Here is a 22,713-nt window from a genome sequence, read left to right as displayed (position 1 = left end):
ATTTCTACAACTCCTCCCCCTCCTTTCCAAACCCTAGTCCTGTCATCTCACTTTTACGGTGCCCGTCTGTTCATCTTCACTCCCATGGCCAGTGCCCTGCCTTGGCTTGGGATAGTCTGATACTCTGCCTTCAGCCATCCCCAGCTTCAGTTATCCCTCACTCCGTGACATCTCCCTGCAGGTTAATTTTTCTTATATACTCTGATGTTCCCTACTGTCCAAAAACATCCACCGGCTCCCCACTAGCTGCTAAATCAAGTTTGAATTCCCTAGTTGGGCATTTTGGCTCTGTATGATCCAGCTAAAACCATTCTCTCCTGCTCAAGTACCCCTCTGCACAATCTGCTTCACTCCAAATGGACTAATTGGGGTAATACCGGAATAGTTTTCTGCTGGCCTGCCTCTCTATCTTTGGGACCACCTACTGAAAGAACTGCCATTACCGTTGTTATTCCTTTGCTTAAAAAGCCTTTTTAGTATCCTGCCCATCCATGGGGGTCCGGCATTAACTGCACCTCCACTCTGAAGACTTCCCTGCTACCTCTGTAGTAATCTCAGGTTGAGGAATCCTCAAGAATTTTCTTATAGGACTCTCATGGCATTGAGCATTTTCTAGCTCATAATCATGCATGAATGTCTTCTGTTCCCCACCAGATTATAGGATCCTTGACAGCAGGACCTGTGGCTTATATGTCCCTGCATCTCTCATGGCCCTAAATTCAATCCCTTCCACACTGTGAATGCTTAATATGCACTTGCTGAATGGGTGAACATAGTGATGTCTTGCCCTTCAAATATAAAGATGATGCTATTTTATATTTATAAATATACATATATATATATATATGCTGCCACTAACAGAGGCAAAAGAGTCAAAAGAGCTGGATGAGCTGGAACAATGTACTGAAGTGAACAAGATCACATTTAACAGAGACAAATACGAGGTCCTGTCGTCAAGCCCTCACTGCAGAAGACTGGTCAGATGTGGTGACAGCTGTGGGAAGGCCAATGGGTTTCAGCTGATGATGAATTCAGGAGGACCAAAAGAACTACGTGGTAGATAAAGTTAGTTTACTTGTAGGCTATATTAGAAGAAATATGTTATCTGGATTGAGGGAGTTTACAGACCCTTCTTGTTTAGTCAGAATATGCTTAGAGCACTTGTAGAATTCCAGTATCTCATTTAAGGACAGACACTGACAAAGTTAAATGTGTCTAGAGGAGGTTAACTAGGAGGGAGAAGGATTTGGAAAATCACTTTATGAGGAATGGCTTAAGTGACTGGAATGATTAAACCAGAAAAGAGGACACTTAAAGTGGTCCACTGCATGGCAGTGGTATCCTAAAATTCACGCGAAGGTAGTTAAGAGAAAGAGGAAGAATTAGACTTGGTATTTTGACCATTCTAGAGGCAGAACTAGGACCAATGAATGTAAATTTGGGGAAGCAGATTTTTATTCAAGATTTTAAAATTTGCTGATCATTATAGCAGTGGGTTATGATGCTGTAATTATCCAGCAGAGGCTAGACGGTCATCTCTTGGTAATATTACAGGAGCAGTCACCGCTCTGGAAGAGGTGTGATCAATAGGACTAGGGTCATTTATGATTTTGTGACTTATCAAGCAGGCTAGCAGTGGAGACTTACAAACATTCCCATAAAGAATTAACTTCTGTAAGAACTACCTTCCTGCCTTAAACGACTAGAAAGCCAGACAAAATATATAAATACTGTTTTTCAGACAATGGACAACAAGCAGTGGAGGACTGTTATCCTGAGAGGAGGGGAATGAAGTGAGCCTTCGAGTGCCCTAGGTAACTGTGGTGAGGAAGTCTGCAGACTGCAGTGCAGGGAGAAGGAGCCTAATCAGAGGCCAGGAGTCTTGCTGAGCTGGGGAGACAGACTAGAGCTTAGGTAGGCCAGGAGAGCTAGAAACTGTGGCAGAGGACCGAAAAGAAGACAGTTACACCCAGAGAAAGAAAGATCTCTAAAGCTCTGCAGAGAAGTCCACTCACATCTTTGGCAGAGAACTGATCTGTGCATGGGAGAGAGGGAACTATCCAAGGCTGGGGAGACAACCAGCAGAAATGAGTGGGCATAATAATTCCTGAAATCCACAGGGATGGGAATAGTTCTTGTTCTTACAGAGTGGAGAGACCTCATAATACATGGAACCTAAGGCAGAATCCTCCAAAGGGCATTGCCTTAGGAGTGGGGCTAAATTAGATCTAGACTAAAGGCTGCCCTAACAAAACTTAAAGGCTGGAAAGGATGAACCTAAAGTCAAGGAAATTAACTACATCCCAGAACAAAGTCCAGCAGTATGTAAAGGAACAGAAGGGTAATTCCCTGGCTGTCTAGTGGTTAGGACTGGGAGCTTTCACTGCCGTGGCCCAGGGTTCAATCCCCATTCAGGAACTAAGATCCTGAAAGCTGTGCAGTACAGCCAAAAAAATGGGGACATAATAAAACACAGTACAAAAAAATGTAAACTTCACAATGTCTAATAACTACTCACAAGTTAACAGGCCTAAAAAGAGGAAGGAAAATATGATTCGTAACCAGGGAAAATTCAGACCAAAAATGTCAAGATGATGGAATTAAAAATGACTATTATAAAGAATATAAAGGAAACAAGAACTATGATGAGGGAAGAAATGGAAGACATTTTTTAAAAAAGACACAAATGTAACTTATACAGATGAAAAAACTTCAGTACCTGAAATAGGAAATGCACTGGATGGGATTAATAGCAGATAAGATATTGCAGAGAAGATCAGTGAATGATCCAGAATAAAGCACATACAGAGAGAAAAAGCAAACAAAACCCACAAAAGAACAGCCTCAATGAGCTGTGCTGCTGCTGCCGCCAAGTCACGTCAGTCGTGTCCGGCTCTGTGCAGCCCCATAGACGGCAGCCCACCAGGCTCCCCCGTCCCTGGGATTCTCCAGGCAAGAACAGTGGAGTGGGTTGCCATTTCCTTCTCCAATGCATGAAAGTGAAAAGTGAAAGTGAAGTCGCTCGGTTGTGTCCAACTCTTAGCGACCCCATGGACTGCAGCCTGTCAGGCTCCTCCGTCCATGGGATTTTCCAGGCAAGAGTACTGGAGTGGGTTGCCATTGCTGTGGGACAGTATCAAATGATTAACCTTCTGTAATCAGAGTCCCAGAAGGAAAAGGGACAGAAAGATATTTGAGGAAATAATATCTGAATAATTTCCAATTTTATGAAAACTGTAAGTCTACAGTTCAAAGAAGCTCTATGAATACCAACCATTAGAACATACAGCACGACACCAAGGCACGTCATATTCAAGTTGCAGAAAACTAGTGACAGAAGAAAATCTTAAAAAGGTGCCAGAAGATAAAAAGGTAAATTACAGAGGATCAAAGCAGACTTTTAAACAGAAACTATCAGATCAGAAGACAATAAAACAAGACAATGTTCAAAGTGCAAAAGGAAAAACATAAATCACGAATCATATAGCCAGCAAAAATATCTCTCAAAAACAAAGGTGAAGTGAAGACTTTCTCACACTAGTAACAGTTGAGAGAATTCATCACTTGCAGACCTGCACTAATCAGAAATAATAAGAAATTCTTCAGGTAGAAGGAAAATAAAATCAGAATGCTATCTGGCTGAACACAAAGGAATAAACAGTTCCAGGAATGGTAAATATATGGGTAAACATAAAGGATGTGCACGCATACTCAGTCGTGTCTGACTCTTTGTGACCTATGAACTGTAGCCTGCCAGGCTCCTTGGTCCATGAATTTTCCAGGCAACAGTACTAGGGTAGGCTGCTATTTCCTCCTCCAGGGAATCTTCCTGACCCAGGGATTGAACCCACATCTCCTGCATTGCAGGTGAATTTTTTTTTACTGCTTAGCTATAGAGGAAGCCCTATAAAGGACATTCCCTCTTTATTTCAAAAACCTCTGTAAAAGGTGATTGATTAATTAAAACCAAAATACAATGTATTATGAAGTTAGTAACATATTTAGAAAACAAATTGGCAGCAATAGCACAAAGGATGGTGGGGGAAATGCAAGTATTTGTTGTAAGGTTGTTATACTACATGTGAAGGCATATAGTAGTTTTTGAAGGCAGAATGTGGAAGTTGTATACTACAGACCCTAGAGAAGTCACTAAAATATACCAGTAAAAATAAGAGTTATAGTCAGTAAACCAGTGATAGAGATAAATGGAATAAAAACTATTTGATCTAAAAACAAAGCATGAAAAGAGAAAAAAAAATGGGAGAAAAAAGAACAGATGGAACAAACAAAACAAATAATAAAATGGTAGATGTAAGCCCAACCATTTCAATAACTGCATAACATATCAATTATTTAACCATTTCAATAAAAGGCAGGGACTGTCAAAGAATGGATAAGAAAAGCAAACCTCAACTTAGTGACTGTCTCTAAATCCAAATTTAGTAGAATGAAGAAAAAAAAAGGAAATCAATAAAACAGAACACAATTGAACAAAAAATAGAGAAAAATCAATGACATAAAAAGCTGGTTTTCTATAGACAAAACTGATAAACCTCTAGCTAGGGTGATCAGGAAAAAAAAAGGGGAGGGGGGAGATATAAATTACCATATCAGGAATGAAAGGGAATATCATTACAGATAGTAAAGGTCCCAGTGTTTTTACTGGTGAATTTTAGCAAATATTTAAGAATGAAATAATACCAATTCTACAACATTATCCAGAGAACAGAGGATCCAACTCATTTATGAAGATGAAATCACTCTGCTATCAAAACCAGACAAAGATATTAAAAGGAAAAAACAAAGGGAGAATATATTGATTTTTTTCCCTTTAAAAACAGAAATAAAGGTTATGAGGTAATCTATTTATGAACTTTTTTGGTTAAATACAACATAGTAAAATTGGTTAAGAAGTTAACCAGAGATATGTCTGCCAGGAGATATTAACTATAGTTATTATTTTTATTTCCTTAGATGGCGAAAGGGAACAAGGGGGAAAAAAGTAGAGAAAAAACCTAGTCATAGCTTTTTAATTTTTTTTCTAAGTTCAAAGAAAAGTGTTCGGATTCAGATTCTCTCTTTTTTATTTCATACACTTTCTCCAAAACACAGGCCTAGCAATTCAAAAGGAGAATGAAATAATGGGTTTCCCAGGCCCAGGGCTAGGACCTCAGTGGGAAGGTTGGGCATTCCATGGTTAATACAGTTTGGGAAATCTAATTGTTGAATTGTGAAAGATTTCCTCTGGTCTTTACCTTGACATGGCTTCCTTCTTTATCCGAGACCAGGGCCACATAGGTGATTTCATGATGTCTGCAGTACTCTTGTAATTCCTCTTGGGACTGAAACAAATAAACACAAAGCACTTGGAAAAGCTTCAAGTAGTTAAGGAGAATGAAAACACCATGTTCAGTGTGTTCTCAAAGTGAGTAACTGAACATGTTGATCTAATGGTTTATATAAATAAATATTAAGCAAGACGAGTATAGAATTCAAAGGAGGAATAGGATTTCTTCTGTTTTCTGTGTTTTCACTATTGTTCTAAGGGGTCATATCACTCAGTGTGGTCAGGACATATTAAGAGGTTTCCAAAAACTTCACATCTTGATTGTTGCTAAATATTCACACACACACACACACACAGACACACACACAGACACACACACACACACACACAGGGAAAAGGCCTTCGGGGAAAACAAAGGCAACAAAAGAAACAGTAGAAGGTGGAAAGCAGAACTGAAGCATAAAGCAAAGAAGTATCAGACCAGAGAAGCCTGCAGGGGACACCCCTGTGGGGGCTGAAGTCACCATTAACTGAGCTTATAATTTTACTTTAAGACAGAACACTGCTCTAACAATTTATGAAACAAGTAAATGGAAGAGGATACTGCTCTGTTAAAGGATTATAATTCATTGCTCAGCATACTTCTGACATGAATTTTTATATAATACACACAGAAATGGACGGCAGCAGCTCCTGGCAGGTGATGTGGCATAAACAGGTGAGAGGGTCGGGTTCTGTTTCCCTGGGCGTCTCTTCATGCTCTGGGGCCCCCTGAGTGAGGGTGAATGTGTGTATACCTTGGAGGACCGGCTGGGATTGCAGCCCCTTCTGATCTGCTTGTAGAGAAGTCAGTCATCTGAAGGCCCCCCATCTAAAGGGGAGGCCGGGTGCTCAGTGGTGCCATTCTTCTCATCTCCACACCCAGAGCAGGTGTTAGGCCAGCTGTGAGAGGCCCGAGGATACAGAGCTAAAAACACGAGACACAGAATGCCTCTGGGAAGTGTGCTGGGCTGGATAGTGGCCCTGCAAAGATGTTCACATCCTCACCCCTGGGAACCTATGACTATGGTATCTTATATGGTAAAAGGGATTTTGCAGATTGATTAAAGATCTTGAGATGGGGAGATTATCCTGGGTTATCAGGATGGGCCCAGTATAATCACAACGGTCCTGGTAAAAAGGGACAGGAGGGTCAATTAGAGATGGAAGGACAGAAACGTAGTGCAGAGGAAAGAAGATGCTACCCTACTGAGTCTGAAGACAGAGGAAACAGCCACAAGCAGGCATGCAGGAGGCTTCTAGGTGCTGGAAAAGGCAAGGAAGTGGATTCTCCTCCTAAAGCCTTCAGAAGGAACCAGCCTTACCAGACACCATGATTTCAGCCCAGTGAAACTGATTTCAGGCTTCTGAATTCCAGAAGTGTAAGACAGTAAATAAGTGTTGTTTTAAACCATTTAGTTTGGTAATTTGTTACTCCAACAATGAGAAACTCCTACAGGAAGCAAATGAAATCATAGAGACAGTTTGGCAGAAACTAAAGCCATAGACGCTGATTTGCTGTTGAAGCCATGACTAGGCGCCCTCCACTCACAGGTGCTTTTTGTCTCCTTACCTGTGACCAGTCATACATGATTTCTGCTGTGATTCCAGCTGACCAGAGTTTCTGGGTTAGGTTGATGGCCCTGGACATGGACATCTGACCAACACTTACAACCAGGAGGTCACAAGAGCTTACTGTAACCTGGATCAGAAACATTGATTACATTTAGAGGAGGGAGATTCCAGGCATGTATGTGAGACCATGGAGGCAGCACTCATATGAAAACAGGCATCTTAAAATCACATATGGCAACATAAATGCACAAGTCTTTGCTTCAAAATGACATGTAAAAAAAATGACACAGGAAATTTTTATATTAGTCTTTTAAGATAAAAGACTTGAAATTATTTCTAAGTCATTAGGAAGATATTCTTTTTCTCTGGGAAAACTAATCTTGCCTGAAACACAGAGGGAAAAACCATTTCTTTGTAGAATTATGACCAGAGGGCTTTGATATGAGTCTGTTAACAAGTGTAATCTCTCACATTTACATAGCATATTACAGATAAGAAGAGTCAGGCTACTAGACTAAGGTCCCCTAGCTAGAAAGCAGAGGCTAAGTATCGACACCAAGATTTAGGCTTGTCCCTCATAGCAAAGACAGTCTCCCTAAACCTCAGTCTACAGCTACCACATCTGGGGCTCCATGTGAATGACTGCAAAAGGAGAGCCATCTCAGAGCATGCTGGAAAGCAGAGCTAGTACTTACAGGCTCTTCCATGTTGAGGACAGCTGTGGTTATCTTGTCTATGGCTATGCTGACCCCGATGGCAGTAGGAACTGGCCCCAGAGCCTGTGGTCCTCTAAACTGGGGAATCTGTGGAGAGACACACAGCTCTGGTTATGAAATGGAGAAGAAAGTGTGATGATAGGAAAAGCGATGATTTGGGGGCATGCACTCTAATAGCAACTTATCAAAGGGTTCAACAAAATAAAGTGTGTAAGAGTGTGTGTGTGTGTGTGTGTAGCAAGAGAGAGAAGCAAGCATACCTGCAAATTCAGGTATGTTAATGAATGCTGCACCGAGCCCTGCACTGTTCAATTTGGCAGCCACTAGCCACACGGGGCTTGAGCATGTGAAATGTCTAATCCAGACTGATGTTTGCTGTATATGTAAAACACACTGGCTGCAAAGACTCAGAATGGAAAAGAATGTAAAATAGCTCCTTAATAATTTTTAGATATTCAATTACATGTTGAAATACTATTTGGGTATACTGGGTTAAACAAATGCTAACTGTAAAGACTTAGAAAAAATGTAAATAGCTCCTTAATAATTAAAAAAAATTGATTACATGCTTACATATTGTTTTAGATATATTGGGTTAAATAAAATACATTATTAAAATTAATGCCACCTTTTTCTTTTTACTTACTTTATGTTACTAGATAATTTAAAGTGGCATACATAGGTTGTGGACCAAGATGGGTAGATACACTTCTCCCTGTTCCTCTAAGTATAGCTAAAACCCCTGGACACTAAGGGTAAAACAAACATAAGACGACCCTGAGAGTGGAGAGAAGATGGCATGGACCATGGGGTCCGAGGAACCACATGTGGTGAGTTCCCTGGGTTTGGTTTTTCCCTCTTATACCCAGGACTGAGTGCTGCAGAAACTGTCATCCCAGAAATGCCAAGGAGAACAAACAAAAACGCCCCAAGGAAAATCTGATCTCGCTGGTCAAAAAAAATCAAAAAGTGGCAACCCAGCAAGACAGAAAATCTGTAGACAATACTAGCCCTGGTCGACCAAACGTCTCAGAAGCAGCATAGACACTCCCACTCATGATGGCTGAGTGGGGTCAAGACATTCCCCCTCACCCAGAGAGGCCCCACCAAGCCCCAGGAGGGTGGTATTTGAGAACACTGGGGGGAGCCGGGACTTTCTATCTGTCTGGGAGTAATGCTTCCCCCAGTGGTGTCCGTGGAGACCAGGAGCCCCAACTTCCACCCCACCCAAGTGGTAACAAGGTGCCCCTCCCCTCCTGGGGGGTGCCAGAGGACGCTGAATGGAAGCTGGAACTTTCACTACTTTCTGGCAGTAACAAGGCCACCTGCCAACTCCCCAGCCCCCCACCCCTCCACTATACTACCAGTGGAGGCCTGTGGGAAGCAGTAACAAGGCACCCCTCCCACCCTGGGGATGTAGAAGGAGGCCGAGTAAGGAACCTGATCTTCACCCCCAACTGACAGCAGGAAAGTGGTACCCCCTGCCTGCTCCACCCCACCTCCACTATGCAGTATCAGAGGAGGCCTAAACCGGAAGGTCTAGGTAAGTTCTAGAGTCTAGTCACGTAAGACGCAAAATGTCCAGGATACAACTGAAAATCAGGCATCATAACAAGAGCCAGGATCTCAAAGTGAATGAGAAAAGGCAAATCGACAGACACCAACAAAAATGCTACAACAGGAATCATAAATGGGCTTCAAACAAATAAAAAAAGGTAAAGTCTCAGCAAAGAAGTGGGAGACAAAAAACTCACTGGACGGGCCCAACAGCACGAATGGAGATGACAGGATAAACAATCAGAGAAACTGAAGATGAAATCACCGTAAACCACAGAGAAACGAGACTGTAAAGAAAGATGTCCCAGGACCACAGAAGCATAACAAAAGATGTAACATTGTGTTATCAGAGTTCTAGAAAGAGAGAAAAAAGAAAGTAAAGCTGAAAAAATTGTGGAAAAAATAATGCCTCATACTATGCTGGATAGTGGTCAAGGCTTCCCCTTCAGCCTCCTCCGGAACACCCCAGAGGGGAGGAGGGCCTTGTTCCTGCTTGGGTGAGGGTGGAAGTCAGGGATCCTGGCCTCCACTGACTCTGAGGGTGTGGGGCGCACTACCCTGAGGCACATATGGAAGCCCTGGCTCCCCACTGAACCCGCTCCGAGGCCTGCTGGTGCCTGGTAGGAGGCTCATTAGCAAAAGACAAACCTACAGATTCAAGAAGCTGGGAAAAATCAAATAACGGGACAAATGCAAAGAAAGTCCTGCCAAGATACATAACTGAACTTCAAACTAAAAATAAACAAACAAAAAATCTTAAAAGCATCGACAGTCATCTTTCCTATAGGGGAAAAATAATTCAAATAACCCAGATTTCTCATCAGAATCCAGAAGTTTTCGGTAAATACAGTAAACTTCCTTCTTTTCTTGAGTTTTTCAGAGTTCAACACTGGACTCAAAGAGCACAACTCTGTCTGACGTGGCCTCAGTGTGCACTGAGGAAATGTTTACGACAATCACACACAGGGGATGGGGCAGAGGACATGAGGAGTTAAGGCTCTATTAATACATCCCACTGCATCTCAACCGGGGTGGCAATTACAGGAGCCTACACATGATAAAAACGGCCCAGAGTCAGACACACAAAGTATGTGGAGGTCCGTGTCCTGGGTTTGGTGTTCTATTACAGTTAATACCAGCTTCAACCACTGAAAGAAACTGGGTAAAAAGTACACAAGACCTCTCTGTACTATCTGGGCAATAGCCTGTCAACCTATTAGCTATTTACACAAAAGTTAAAAATAGTACAAATGCATTTCATAAGACATATCTATTCCTAGTTGAAATATATATAGGTGCTCAATAATACCAGTGATTCAATTTTTCTGTAGTTTCAAACGATTTCTTCCCTGGTGGTCCAGTGGCTGAGATGCAAAGCTCCCAAGGTACAGGGTCTGAGTTCGATCCCTGGTTTGGGAACTAGAGTCCATATGCCACAGCTAAGAGTTTGCATGCCACAACGAAGATCAAAGCTCCTGCGTGTGGCAGCTAAGACCTGGTGCAGCCAAATAAGTAAATATTAAAGTAACAAGCTGAGGAAGAAATGCCCTCACCAGCAGGTCATATCTACCACCAGCTGCAAGGATTTCAGATATAGCCCTTTGCCTCCGTCTGATGAACGCCACAAACTGGAAGATGATTCCGCTGTGCTGCTGCACCTTGTAAACCAAGCCCAAATTGATCAGGACCTGTCAAGGGAAATGCCACACGGGTGTGTCAAGGGCTTGAAATGTAGAGTGTGCAATGCTAAAGACCCCATTTTCCATCATGAGCATGAGAACAATCTATTTAGTATAAACAAAATATTCAATAAGATTTGGTACATGGTCTGTTGGACTACAGCCCACCAAGAAAGAGGAGCTCTGTTCTCTTCAAGAATAACCACCTCTCTTGAGGTCGACATAGTAAGAATTATCACACAATAGGAATTATGATGCTCGCAAAGAAATTCTGATACAAGCCAAAATTATTACTAGGTATCAAATGTTCCAAAATGTAGAAAGCAGCATTCTTCTGGAAAAATAAAACCCATTTCCTCCTTGTGCTATTATTAATGCTACAAACTGGTGCTGCCAGAATCAAACAATTGCCAAACCTGTAACTTTATGCCAAGTTTCTTCAACAGTCCAACGACCTCCTCCAGATCTTTTAAGCCGTACTTCACCAACTGGGCAACACCTGTTTTCTGTTTTATTAATGAATTTATGGTTGGGGTTAGATCTTGTAGCTCTCCCTTCTGCTCAATAAATTTGTAGAGTCGACACAGCTGGAAAGCAAGGAGGCACAGTTAGCTTCCAAAATCCATGGCAGCAAAGACTTACTTTGCTGCATGTTTCCTATACACAGGGGGAAGTGGCAGAGCTTTTGCACCTCCAAGAGGGTGGAGTTTGTGGTCAAGGCTAATTTTAGTCCCCACTAAGGATTATTGTTTTCCAACAACTCTAAGGCACCTTGCAGAAGTGCTCCAGGTTCCTACTCACAGTTCATTTTTAGTCCCACACACAGCAGAGCAGACCCTGACGCTGGCAGCACCTCCATTATATATATTTTCCGGTCAGTATTGTTCCTCTTTGCCTTCCTTATGCTCGTGAATTTCCATGACCACAGGCACGTCAATGAGGGACAGGAAGGCAAAGTCTGACTTGTTCTAACACTACACTGAGTTAGACAGGACAGGAGTTCCCTGTCCTCCCTTGAATAATTCCTACTTGTAGCCTTGAGATGCATTTTGGATACCACCTCCTACAGGCAGCCCCCGCTGCCTTCTCTTCTGGCTCAGACCTTGTGCCAGATCCCAGCTCTCAGCAGCTGTACTCGCTGTCTCCGCCAGGAGGGGGCAGCAGCTAACAGTGATCTATCTGTGAACCGGGTACAGGCCCTGGCCCAGTGCGCCTTGAAGAGGAAATAACTATGATCATAAAACCAGGAAAAAAGACTCCAGGGGCCAGAGTGGAAACTAAGAAACAGAACTATAGCTACTTTGAGACTATAGGCAGATACAACCTGGTTCATCTATAAACAGGCATATGGAATTGAAGAGCTGAATGAAGACTTATGAATGAAGCTTAAGGTAGTTTCATAATCATAAATCACTTGTATTTTTAAAAAATCTCAAAGTGTTACTAATTTCTTTAGTATCTTAAAGATAACATTTTAAAATTTTATGTCTTTGATTTTATTTTCTTAATAAAAAAATCTTTTAAACATTATCAGTTCAGCTCAGTCGCTCAGTCGTGTCCGACTCTTTGCGACCCCATGAATCGCAGCACACCAGGCCTCCCTGTCCATCACCAACTCCCGGAGTTTACTCAAACTCATGCCCATTGAGTCGGAGATGCCATCCAGCCATCTCATCCTCTGTCATCCCCTTCTCCTCCTGCCCCCAATCCCTCCCAGCATCAGGGTCTTTTCCAATGAGTCTTTAAACATTATACTACCCCATTAACTGGAGAAGGAAATGGCAACCCACTCCAGTGTTCTTGCCTGGAGAATCCCATGGACAGAGGAGCCTGGCAGGCCCCAGTCCATGGGGTCACACGAGTCGGATACGACTTAGTGACTAAACCACCACCACCACCCCATTAATAAACTGCCAGAAGCATCGGAGTTTACACCCCCAGATTCTGGTCCTCAACCTATCCCCAACTAACTCCATGTAACCTGGGGTAAGTCATGCATCTCTTTGGGCTTTAGGTGCCTCATCTGTAAAATATGAACACTGGGCCAGATATTTGAAATTTTCCTGCAGCATTTCTACTCCCTCTTCTAATACTCTTAGGGTTCCCTTTTAAAATAATGAGAGTACTAAATGCCTATGTGTGCTAAGTCAGTTGTGTCCGACTTTTTGAAACCCTATAGCCCATCAGGCTCCTCTGTCCATGAGAATTCTTTAGGTAAGAATACTGGAGTGGGTGACCATGCCCTCCTCCAGGGGATCTTCCCGACCTAGGGACTGAACCCACATCTCTTATGTCTCCTGTGTTGGCAGGTGGGTTCTTTACTACTGAGCCACCTGGAAAGCCCACCAATGCCTATATTAGATACTAATTTTTCCATTTTGAACTAATCAAACACACAACTTTGAATTAATGCTTAATATCAAATGACTGGGCTTCCCAGGTGGTGCCAGCAGTAAAGAATTTGCCTGCCAATGAAGGGACGTAAGAGATGCAGGTTCGATCCCTGGGTCGGGAATATCCCCTGGAGGAGGGCATGGCAACCCACTCCAGTACTCTTGCCTGGAAAATCCCATGGACAGAGGAGCCTGGTGGGCTAGGGTCCATGGGGTTGTGGAGTCAGACACTTCTGAAGCAACTGAGCATATACACACATCAAATGACTAATGGATAGAAATTTAGCAAAAAGCAAAGAAGCTGACATTTTAGCAACCAATGTGGCTATCTTCTGCAAGCGTGAAGTATTTTGAAATGTATTAGTTCAGAGAACCTTTTGGGCTTGAACCAGTTTAAGGAGTCACTGAACTGGGCGGTTTCTTGGACAGATTCTTTGTGTCTTTAATACACGGGACTACTTCTTCACATGGCTATGTGCTGTGTACATATCTAGGGTATTTCATAAAAACACTGTCCTTTGTACTAGAATATTATTCCATTGAGTCACTTTATTTTATTAATATCTCCTACAATAGTTAACATTTAAAATGTAGTCTGATTTAATTTCCAGAGTTCCTAGCGCTATGTATCTGGTTTACTTTCCCAACCTGCAAACTATTAATATTTGAGTGAGTTCTTTAAACTGTGACGCCCAGTGAAAGTTGTGAGCTGAGGGTAGACACGTACCGGACGGATCCCCTCATGGCTTTTAACGGCCAGTATGAAAGAAGAAGTTGAAAGCACGCTGTGGACTCTCCCACTGACATCTCTTTACATCCTGAACGCCGTGCCTGACACACGGTAGGTGTCCTAGAATCTGAGTAACTCCGCCTGGCCAGCGTACGATCATATTTTATTTTATCCCATAGGTGAATTTTGCTCATCACCATAGGGTTCCCAGGTTGGCTCAGTGGTAAAGAATCTGCCTGCCAAGCAGGAGACACGGGTTCTATCCCTGGGTGGGACGATCCCCTGGAAGAGGAAATGGCAACCCACTTCAGTATTCTTGCCTGGGAAATCCCATGGACAGAGGAGCCTGGTGGGACACAGTCCATGGGGTTGCAGGAGACTTAGTGGCTAAATGACAAGAGGATTATGTAACTGAGTGTCAGACCAGGTCTAGAAGGGCTCTGGGAAAGTTCAAAAAAAAAAAATCTTCTCTTAAACTTCTCTTGAATAAATATTCAGGAAAATGTAAGAAATCCCTGTTGTCTTTTGCTTTTCAGGGACTCAGTTAAGTGTGGGTGGACTGGTAAAGATCTGGGCCCAACCTGATGCTCAAAGAGAGAACTGACAAACCTATTTACTGTGAGATTTCCTCACTGCCAGTGAGATTTTAGGAGTAGGTAATGTCCCAGAAAAGCCAGAGCTATAATGCAGCTCTGAGGTGCTGGAAGACCAGGAGGTGGGGGAGGCCCATGAGGTGGAGCTCTGGGCCGCAAATGATCCTGCAGAATCTACTTCAGCAGAGGCCAAGCAGCGTGAGGTATGCTAGGCAGGAGGCTCCACCGAGCACAGCCTTGGCAAGGAGTGTGAAGAGAAGGATATGGTGTCAGGAAAATAGCATGGAGACGCATTCTTTGATCATGGCCCTGATTTCTCTTCCGCTAATTCCAGACGTTGCCATGGCACCTATTAACACTTGAGGGAAAAACTGTCTGAGGTGGCGCGAAGCGCCGCTGCCTGACTGCAGTGAGAATTTGGCGTTTTCTGGAATTACAGCATTACAGAGAGAGCCGTAATCACACCATTGAAAGATACTTACACTATTTGACGACAAGGATAGATTACAAAATTTAGCTTCCACTTCTCTCCTCGTCAGCTTTTCTGTCTAATGGAGAAGAAGAAGGTAACAATGAGAGTCACCACATTTGGCTGTGAACAAGATACAGTTTCCAGGCTAATTCTGACGGGCGTATCCTTCATTTTGGACAAACTGCTTCTCATCATGAAAGATGGATTAACTGATTAAAAGACTTTTTTTTCCCTCCACAATTCACATAAGCTATAACTAACATGGTTTTAAAATGTGAGAAAGATTGAAGGCAAGAGAAGGGGGCAAAGAGGATGAGATAGTTGGATGGCATCACTGACTCAATGGACATGAGTTTGAGCAAACTCTGGGAGATAGTGAAGGACAGGGAAGCCTGGTGTGGTGTAGTCCATGGGGTTGCAAAGAGTTGGACACGACTGAGCGACTGAACAACAATTCCTGACATGAAAGAATTAACAAGGGGAGAGCTGTACTTGCTGAATGGTGAGGTGACCCAAGGCAGAGAGGCTTACCCAGGGGTGCTTATGCTAGAGTCAACTGACCATATCCCCTAATGAAAGCCACCTGTGGACAGGCTCCGAGTGCCACCCCATGCTGCCAGGCAGCCGACAGGATATGAACAAAAGTGATGGGAAGTTCTCTGCACCATCCCTGGGCTTTCTGCCAGCCTCTCACTGACACTCTGTTCTATCTGTCCCTGCCAAACAGCAGCAGCACTTTGGGAGGAGAAAAGAAACATGAAGAAGCAAACACTAAAGTTAGGACCCTTGATGTGTCCCTGGCAGATGAAATAAAAGCTAGTTGAGCTTTTTAGTGTACAAAAAACAGTCAACCATTACGAACTTCCCCAGCTTATCCTGTCTTAATCACAGGCTGTCTGGCACAGCTAGTGACTGTATCTTCTTGATGTTCTTATTTATTATAAAAATAATATTTAACATGAAAAGAAATTAGAAAAGATAAGGAAAGATTCACCTCCACCCCAGCACCGTAATATTTAAGATCTTCACTGTCCCCCCTTCAGGCTTTGCACAAATACCAGAGAGTAATAAATACAACGATGTGGCTAAATTCAGAAGGGCAATGGGAGGTGATGCTGCCCCAGTCTCACATAATGAGGTGATAAATGAGGCCCCAAGAGAAGTCTAAACCAGTCTCTCCCAGTCTATAAATGACTTCACTGATAAGCTCAGACAGGCTGGAAGAATTAAGGGCAGGACATAAGTCTTTTACTATCAAAACTAATACTCCCTTTCTTGGCCTCTCTAAAGGACAATAACAGTGCTTGTGAGATTAACTTAGGCAAGTTACTCTCCATAAAGGGTTTAGAACAATGCTCGGCACATATTTCTGAGCACAGTGCATGCTCAGTAAAGGCTGACTATTTTTAAACTTATTACAGGCAAGTATCAGGACCAACTACTTAGTGACTTTTTTGCCTTAAGAAGCAAGTGAGTGAAGAAGTTTATTATCTTATAAATTAAATAAGATAATTCAATCTTCAGAAGTTACCCTTGCAAACACACCATGGAGGTCACTAGCAGCACAAGGCTTAGTACAGAATAAAAGCTCAACCGATACTTGTCAACTATGGATAGAAAAACAAAACCAAAACTGTTGGCAGAATCAAAGCCAACTAGTTCTTTTACCTTAGAGCAATGAGGGGAAGGAGATAAAATTCCCAATTCAGTTTTATGGTTACATCACTAAGAAAATTCTCATCAGCTATTATTATTAACCTTCAATATCAACTCAAAGAAATTAAAGGCTTACCACAGCATCATACAAAATAACATAGACGTGGCTGAGTTTATCTTCTGGGATCCCACAGTGTAAGAGTATTGCTTTCAGTAACATGGTATGGTTCAAGTAAATACTGTAATTTCTTTCCTAGGATAGAGAAATTATTATTTTCATTATAAAAGCAACACAGGCACCTGATGAAATCTAGAATCTTATCCCCAGTTTACCAACCTGACACAATGGAAGAAATGAATTTTAGCACATTGCCTTCTAGTTTACTTTTTCATATACATTCTTCTTACACTGTTGTGGTCAGAGTATAATATATTAATAATTTCATCTTTATTATACACATCAGAAATACTTTCACCTCCAGCTACGTTCAAAAGCCTGAGCAAGGTGACACACATTTTGAAGAGGGAGAAGACCTGGTTCGATACTGCCTGACCCATAAGCCCAGCTGGTGGAGTCTAAGCACACAATCGAGGAGCACTCACAGGGTGGAGCTGTGCGCTGAGCCAAGCGCAGTGGGCTGCAGACAGTGTGCCCTGAAAGAGCATGCTCTGCCTGGAGGAAACAGCTGGCCATTAGCATGTGGGTTCTCATCTCACATGCTGTGAGAGCTGAGAAGGAAAGCTGGCTGGCCAATCAGGGAGGCTGCAGGCAGGCTCCCGGGCCCCCACTGCAGCTGGGTAGAGGTCTGTCTGGACAGGGGCGCACGGTGACTGATGGGAGGTCACTGTGGTGAGGTAAGAGGGGCGTGTAGCGGGGATGGGGAGGGAAGGCCGAGGAGAGCAACCAGTGTGCGCACAGGAGCCTCCACTAGCTGCGGGGGGGTCCACAGAGATCACACAACCTGAGGCCAGTCGTTAAGAGCCTGGGTGGGGACTTCCCTGGCAGTCCAGTGGTTAAGACTCTGGGCTTCTAATGGTGGAGACATGGGTTTGATCCCTGGTTGGGGAACTAAGATCCCATATGCCATGCAGTGTGGCTAAAATTTTTTTTAATTAAAAACTGTTGCAAATCAACTAAACTTCGATTAAAAAAAAGAAAATGCATTCCATGTAATCTAAAGCAATAAAATAATTAGTACATATTTTTTAAAAAAGAACCTGGGTGTAGGAGGTAGCTAAGGGTTCCCAACATGCTCAAAGTATACTAGGATTCTTAGCTGAATCCCTCAAATTTTGGAAGAATGAATGGAGAAACTACAGCTTCCCCCCAACCAAAGAAACAAAAACAAAATTCATTCCTCTCTAGGCAGAGGCAAGAGCATGAGACCGTCTCAAAGGCGACATCAGACTTTCCCAGGGACTTGAGTAACAACGTGATTCACGGCCAGCACCATCTGAGGAGCAGTTCTGTGGTCCCACGGAATCTGCTGAAGGACTCTGTCTAGCGGGATAACCTTGGGATGTTAGGGTGTGGGAAGGAACCTGAAGTGCTGGAAACTCCTGGATGATTTCGTAGATGGTGTAGATGACTTCAGCGGTGGGCAGGGAGCTGTTGGTAGTAGAGGTGACAATATCAAATGCACACTCCAGAAGTTCTTTGGGATGAAATCGGTCCAATTTTCGAGGTCTAAACACACGTTCTATGCAGTATCTGTGGAGAGAAGCCCGAATTTCTAAGGTCATTGCTTGCTGGAATTACATATGTATAAGAGATTGTTGAATAAAAGAAATAATATGGAAAAATCAATCAGTAGTATGATTAAGAGAATGTAAAGATAGATTTGCCCAGAATAGTCATGCCTTGTATCTAGGTATCAATTCCCAGTGTTGCCACTATTAAGCAATGAGGTTTATTTGTTTTTTAAAGTCTGAAATAGACATGAAATAACACAGAAATATAATTTTATCATAAGTGCTTGCTTTCTACACAGTGATATCCACACTTTATGCTTAGGAATTATTTACTTGGAATTGAGAATAAAGGCATGTAAAGAGCTTTGACTTTGTTTAGGAGAGGAGCTGAAAAGTCAGGTGCCTTGCTGACAACGACATTGCTCCAATTTATGAAGATCTTGGTGTTTGACCCTGTGGTATTTGAATGAAAGCCTTTCCCCAGCGGTAAGTGCCTGGAAGTCCCTGGTATTCAGCACTTCTGCTGGGTTTCCTCCACTTCTCCACAAGCTGTTTTTATTCAGTTACCTGTGCAGGCAGTTTTCACACAGAGACTACTGGCCACTTGTCCTTTCAATTAAATTTTAAAAGGGGCCATCTGTGATCAAGAACAGCCAGATGTTTTTCCAAGCAACCATTTGTGAAAGTAATTAGTCAAGTGGCTTGGGGACATTTAGAAGGCACAGAAAAGACTGGGAGTTTCAGGTTGCTATCCAAATGCAACATTCCTACAAACAGGAGGATGCCAGTCTTAATCATAGAAAGGGGTACTGGGGCTGGGCTTTGTGACCATTTTCCAAGCTCAGTACTTTAAACTCCAAATACCTGACTGTGTAACGATCACAGTAGATGAAATGCTCTTTTTGGGTTTCTTTCTCACGTGTACCAAATGAACCCCCATTTTTCCTTACCGCTTTAAATTCAATATATTATTTCTCGCCACATATCTTGCAAAAGGAACCTGAAAAATAAAGTTTCAAAGGTCAGTATCGAGCCGTGCCAACCACTACTCCTTTTGTTTTTTTAACCTTTGAGTTGTAAGTCACACACCACAGAGTTCACCTTTTAAAGTTTACAATTCAGTGGTTTTGAGAATGTTCACAAAGCTGTGCACTGCTCACCACTCACACTCCTTGGAATGTTTCTGAGTTGGTCAGTTAGCAGCCGATCTCACTACTGGATGTAACACCAACCTTATTTGCTGTGGCATTTCTTAGGTTTTTAAGTTTGAAAAAAAAAAATCACTTTTAGTGAAATATACTCTGCCAAATTTTATTCTGTGCAAGTTATATGATGACCTGTGAATTTTTTTTTAAGTGTCACATAATACTGCAGTCAAAATGGGTATTACCTCTTACGAATTTCCCGACTTTCCCATAGATCTTACAGAAGAAATTCTTAATAACCACCCACTAATAATCACCACAGCTTATAAAACCATTACCAGATTGCCTCAAGAGATCTGACATGGTATCACTAACTAATAGGTCAAATTCTCAAAGGGCAATTATTTTTTATTTGGGGGGATTTAATATATTTGCTCACAGAAAGAAAGCTAATGTTTAACAATCTGCATTTTAGTGTCCTAATGTCTAGACAATAAGGAGCCAGTTTTAAGTATAGCTATGTAAATGTTTGCCCTTCTGTACGTTCTCTAACAGAGCCCAAATCTGATATGCTACCTACTCACCTCTCAAAATAATCCCAAACCACCTGTCTTACTGCAAAAGAAAAACTAAATCCAGGGGCATAGAAGGAATTTCCTCTTAAACCATAAAAGCAAAACATGTTCTTGCAATATGCTGCAAAACATAGATATGAAAAAAAGACAATATCCTGATTCCAGACCTCCCTCCAGAAAAATACAGTCAAAAGTTCAAGTTTTTGACACTTCAGTCTGGGGATACAAACAAGCTGATATGTGTCATTATTCACACGCATGTGGGAACACTATATATATCTCAAACATACCAGGTGCATTCAAACACACATTTTTGTGCACATGCTCAGCTCTTTTTTAAAACTTTTCTCTTTCTCTGTATAATAAAAATGGAATTGTTCAGTTCAGTTCAGTCACTCAGTCGTGTCCAACTCTTTGCGACCCCATGAACCGCAGCACGCCAGGCCTCCCTGTCCATCACCAACTCCTGGAGTCTACCCAAACCCATGCCCATCGAGTCGGTGATGCCATCCAGCCATCTCATCCTCTGTTGTACCCTTCTCCTCCTGCCCTCAATCTCTCCCAGCATCAGGGTCTTTTCTAATGAGTCAGCTCTTTGCATCAGGAGGCGAAAGTATTGGAGTTTCAGCTTCAGCATCAGTCCTTCCAATGAACACCAAGGACTGATCTCTTTTAGGAGGGACTGGTTGGATCTCCTTGCAGTCCAAGGGACTCTCAAGAGTCTTCTCCAACACCACAGTTCAAAAGCATAAATTCTTCAGCATTCAGCTTTCTTTACAGTCCAACTCTCACATTCATACATGACCACTGGAAAAACCATAGCCTTGACTAGACGGACCTTTGTTGACAAAGTAGTGTCTCTGCTTTTTAATATGCTGCCTAAGTTGGTCATAACTTTCCTTCCAAAGAGTAAGTGTCTTCTAATTTCATGACTGCAATCACCACCTGCAGTGATTTTGGAGCTCAGAAAAATAAAGTCAGCCACTGTCTCCCCATCTATTTGCCATGAAGTGATGGGCTCAGATACCATGATCTTAGTTTTCTGAATGGTGAGCTTTAAGCCAACTTTTTCACTCTCCTCTTTCACTTTCATCAAGAGGCTCTTTAGTTCTTCTTGACTTTCTGCCATAAGGAATTGTTAGGTAGTTAGATTAGGAAAAAGGAGTCCAGAATGAAGTGGCTAAAATACAAAGGGAAAAGCCCATGAAAATAGAACAAAGGAAGGTCTGAGGACTGGAGTGAGAATCTCAGGTGAAACAAACAGCCCTCCTGGCTAGCCCAGTTTACATAGGGCAGGCTCAGGGGGAGGAGAAAAAACATATAAAAAAAGGAGCCAAAATTGAGCCTTTGGCTTCTCTTCTCTTTGTGTCTTTTGGGTCAGCCTGCCCTCATGCCTTGAGGGTGTATTTTCCTTTCCTTGCCAAATAAAACTGAGTTGTAACACTGAGCTGTAACACTGATCTGTCCATCACTTCAAATTTTTGCTGCAGTGAGACAGAACTGAGGAAATCACAACCTCCCCTGAAAGAATCATATTAGAGTTCCTTTGAAACATACATTTTTTTCCAGCTAATAGCATACCATGGATATTCCTACAGATGAAATATAGATATGGATCTATGTAAATATATATGCATTTTGATATTTTACCTCTTTAATATTCCATAATAAATGGAATATTTATTCAACCATTTTGCTACTGATGAATATGCAGTTTTCAGTTTTTGACCACCATGATAAATTGGCAATGGATGTCTTTTTAATATTTGTATACCAATGTGTTATTTCTTTAAATAAATCCCTCAAAGTGGGATTGCTAGCTCAAAGGGTGTAGTATATGCATTTACTTTATTAAATACGTTCAGATTACTTTTCAAAAGGTTCAGCAACTTACATTGTCATCAGCAATATATTAAAGTACTATTTTCCTAAACCCTAGTCATCTGTGGGCATTAAAGCTTTTTGGCAGTCTGAGAGGTGAAGTTCGGATACCTTTGCTTTGTGTTTCCTTATTAGTGAGGTTGAGTGTCCGTGAGAAGATTATTAGCCCTATGCACCTTCTCTCCAGAGAACTGCCTGGTTACAGCCTTTACTCTCCTCTCTACTCGTAAGTGCTTTCTGTACAAGAGGAACATTAACCTCTTGTCTGTCACATGCACGCACAGTACAGATGGGCTTGTTAGCAGCCAGCACCATGTGAGTGATCAGCCAGTAAGCCTGCTGCCATCAAAGGGAACCCTGGGGATAAGAAAGCAAGCATGAGCAGACTTCAGCACACACACTTAGCAGTGACACTTGCTGTTACAAGAATTCAACTGTTCTAGACATTAACGTATGGGAAATGTCTGGGTTGGCCAAGTTGGCCTGCTATGATCACCTGGCGGAGCTCAACACTGATGTGCAGACATGGCACCTGCAATGCAGGGGTCAGGCTTCTACATAAGCACTAAGGTGGATGCACACGCGGTCAAAGGTTTACCATGATGCTCTCACCCTGATAACTCTCTTAACATTATGTTTCCTAGAGGTGACATTAAGAAAATAAGCCTGGGGGAAGAATGATTGGTGGGGGTATTCCTTTAATATGATACCAGCCCTGGGACC

General features: G+C 42.4%; 1 protein-coding gene across 2 annotated transcripts in view; it reads right to left on the bottom strand.

Moving 5' to 3' along the window:
• EIF2AK4 (eukaryotic translation initiation factor 2 alpha kinase 4) overlaps positions 1-22,713 on the bottom strand; it is a 100,682-nt gene that overhangs the window by 8,690 nt on the left and 69,279 nt on the right. For both annotated transcript variants that reach the window (XM_043471439.1, XM_043471438.1), the window contains exons 24-32: positions 19,340-19,389; positions 18,240-18,408; positions 16,834-16,950; positions 15,052-15,117; positions 11,270-11,440; positions 10,728-10,862; positions 7,597-7,704; positions 6,900-7,028; positions 5,256-5,342 (exon numbers count right to left, since the gene is read on the bottom strand). In XM_043471439.1, coding sequence (XP_043327374.1) covers positions 5,256-5,342; positions 6,900-7,028; positions 7,597-7,704; positions 10,728-10,862; positions 11,270-11,440; positions 15,052-15,117; positions 16,834-16,950; positions 18,240-18,408; positions 19,340-19,389 — 1,032 coding nt within the window. The remainder of the gene's footprint in view (positions 1-5,255; positions 5,343-6,899; positions 7,029-7,596; positions 7,705-10,727; positions 10,863-11,269; positions 11,441-15,051; positions 15,118-16,833; positions 16,951-18,239; positions 18,409-19,339; positions 19,390-22,713) is intronic.

This window comes from Cervus canadensis, chromosome 6, assembly GCF_019320065.1.
Source record: "Cervus canadensis isolate Bull #8, Minnesota chromosome 6, ASM1932006v1, whole genome shotgun sequence".
Classification (NCBI taxonomy): domain Eukaryota; kingdom Metazoa; phylum Chordata; class Mammalia; order Artiodactyla; family Cervidae; genus Cervus; species Cervus canadensis.
Note: the sequence above shows the minus strand (reverse complement) of the source record. Positions and strands in the feature narration are given on the sequence as shown.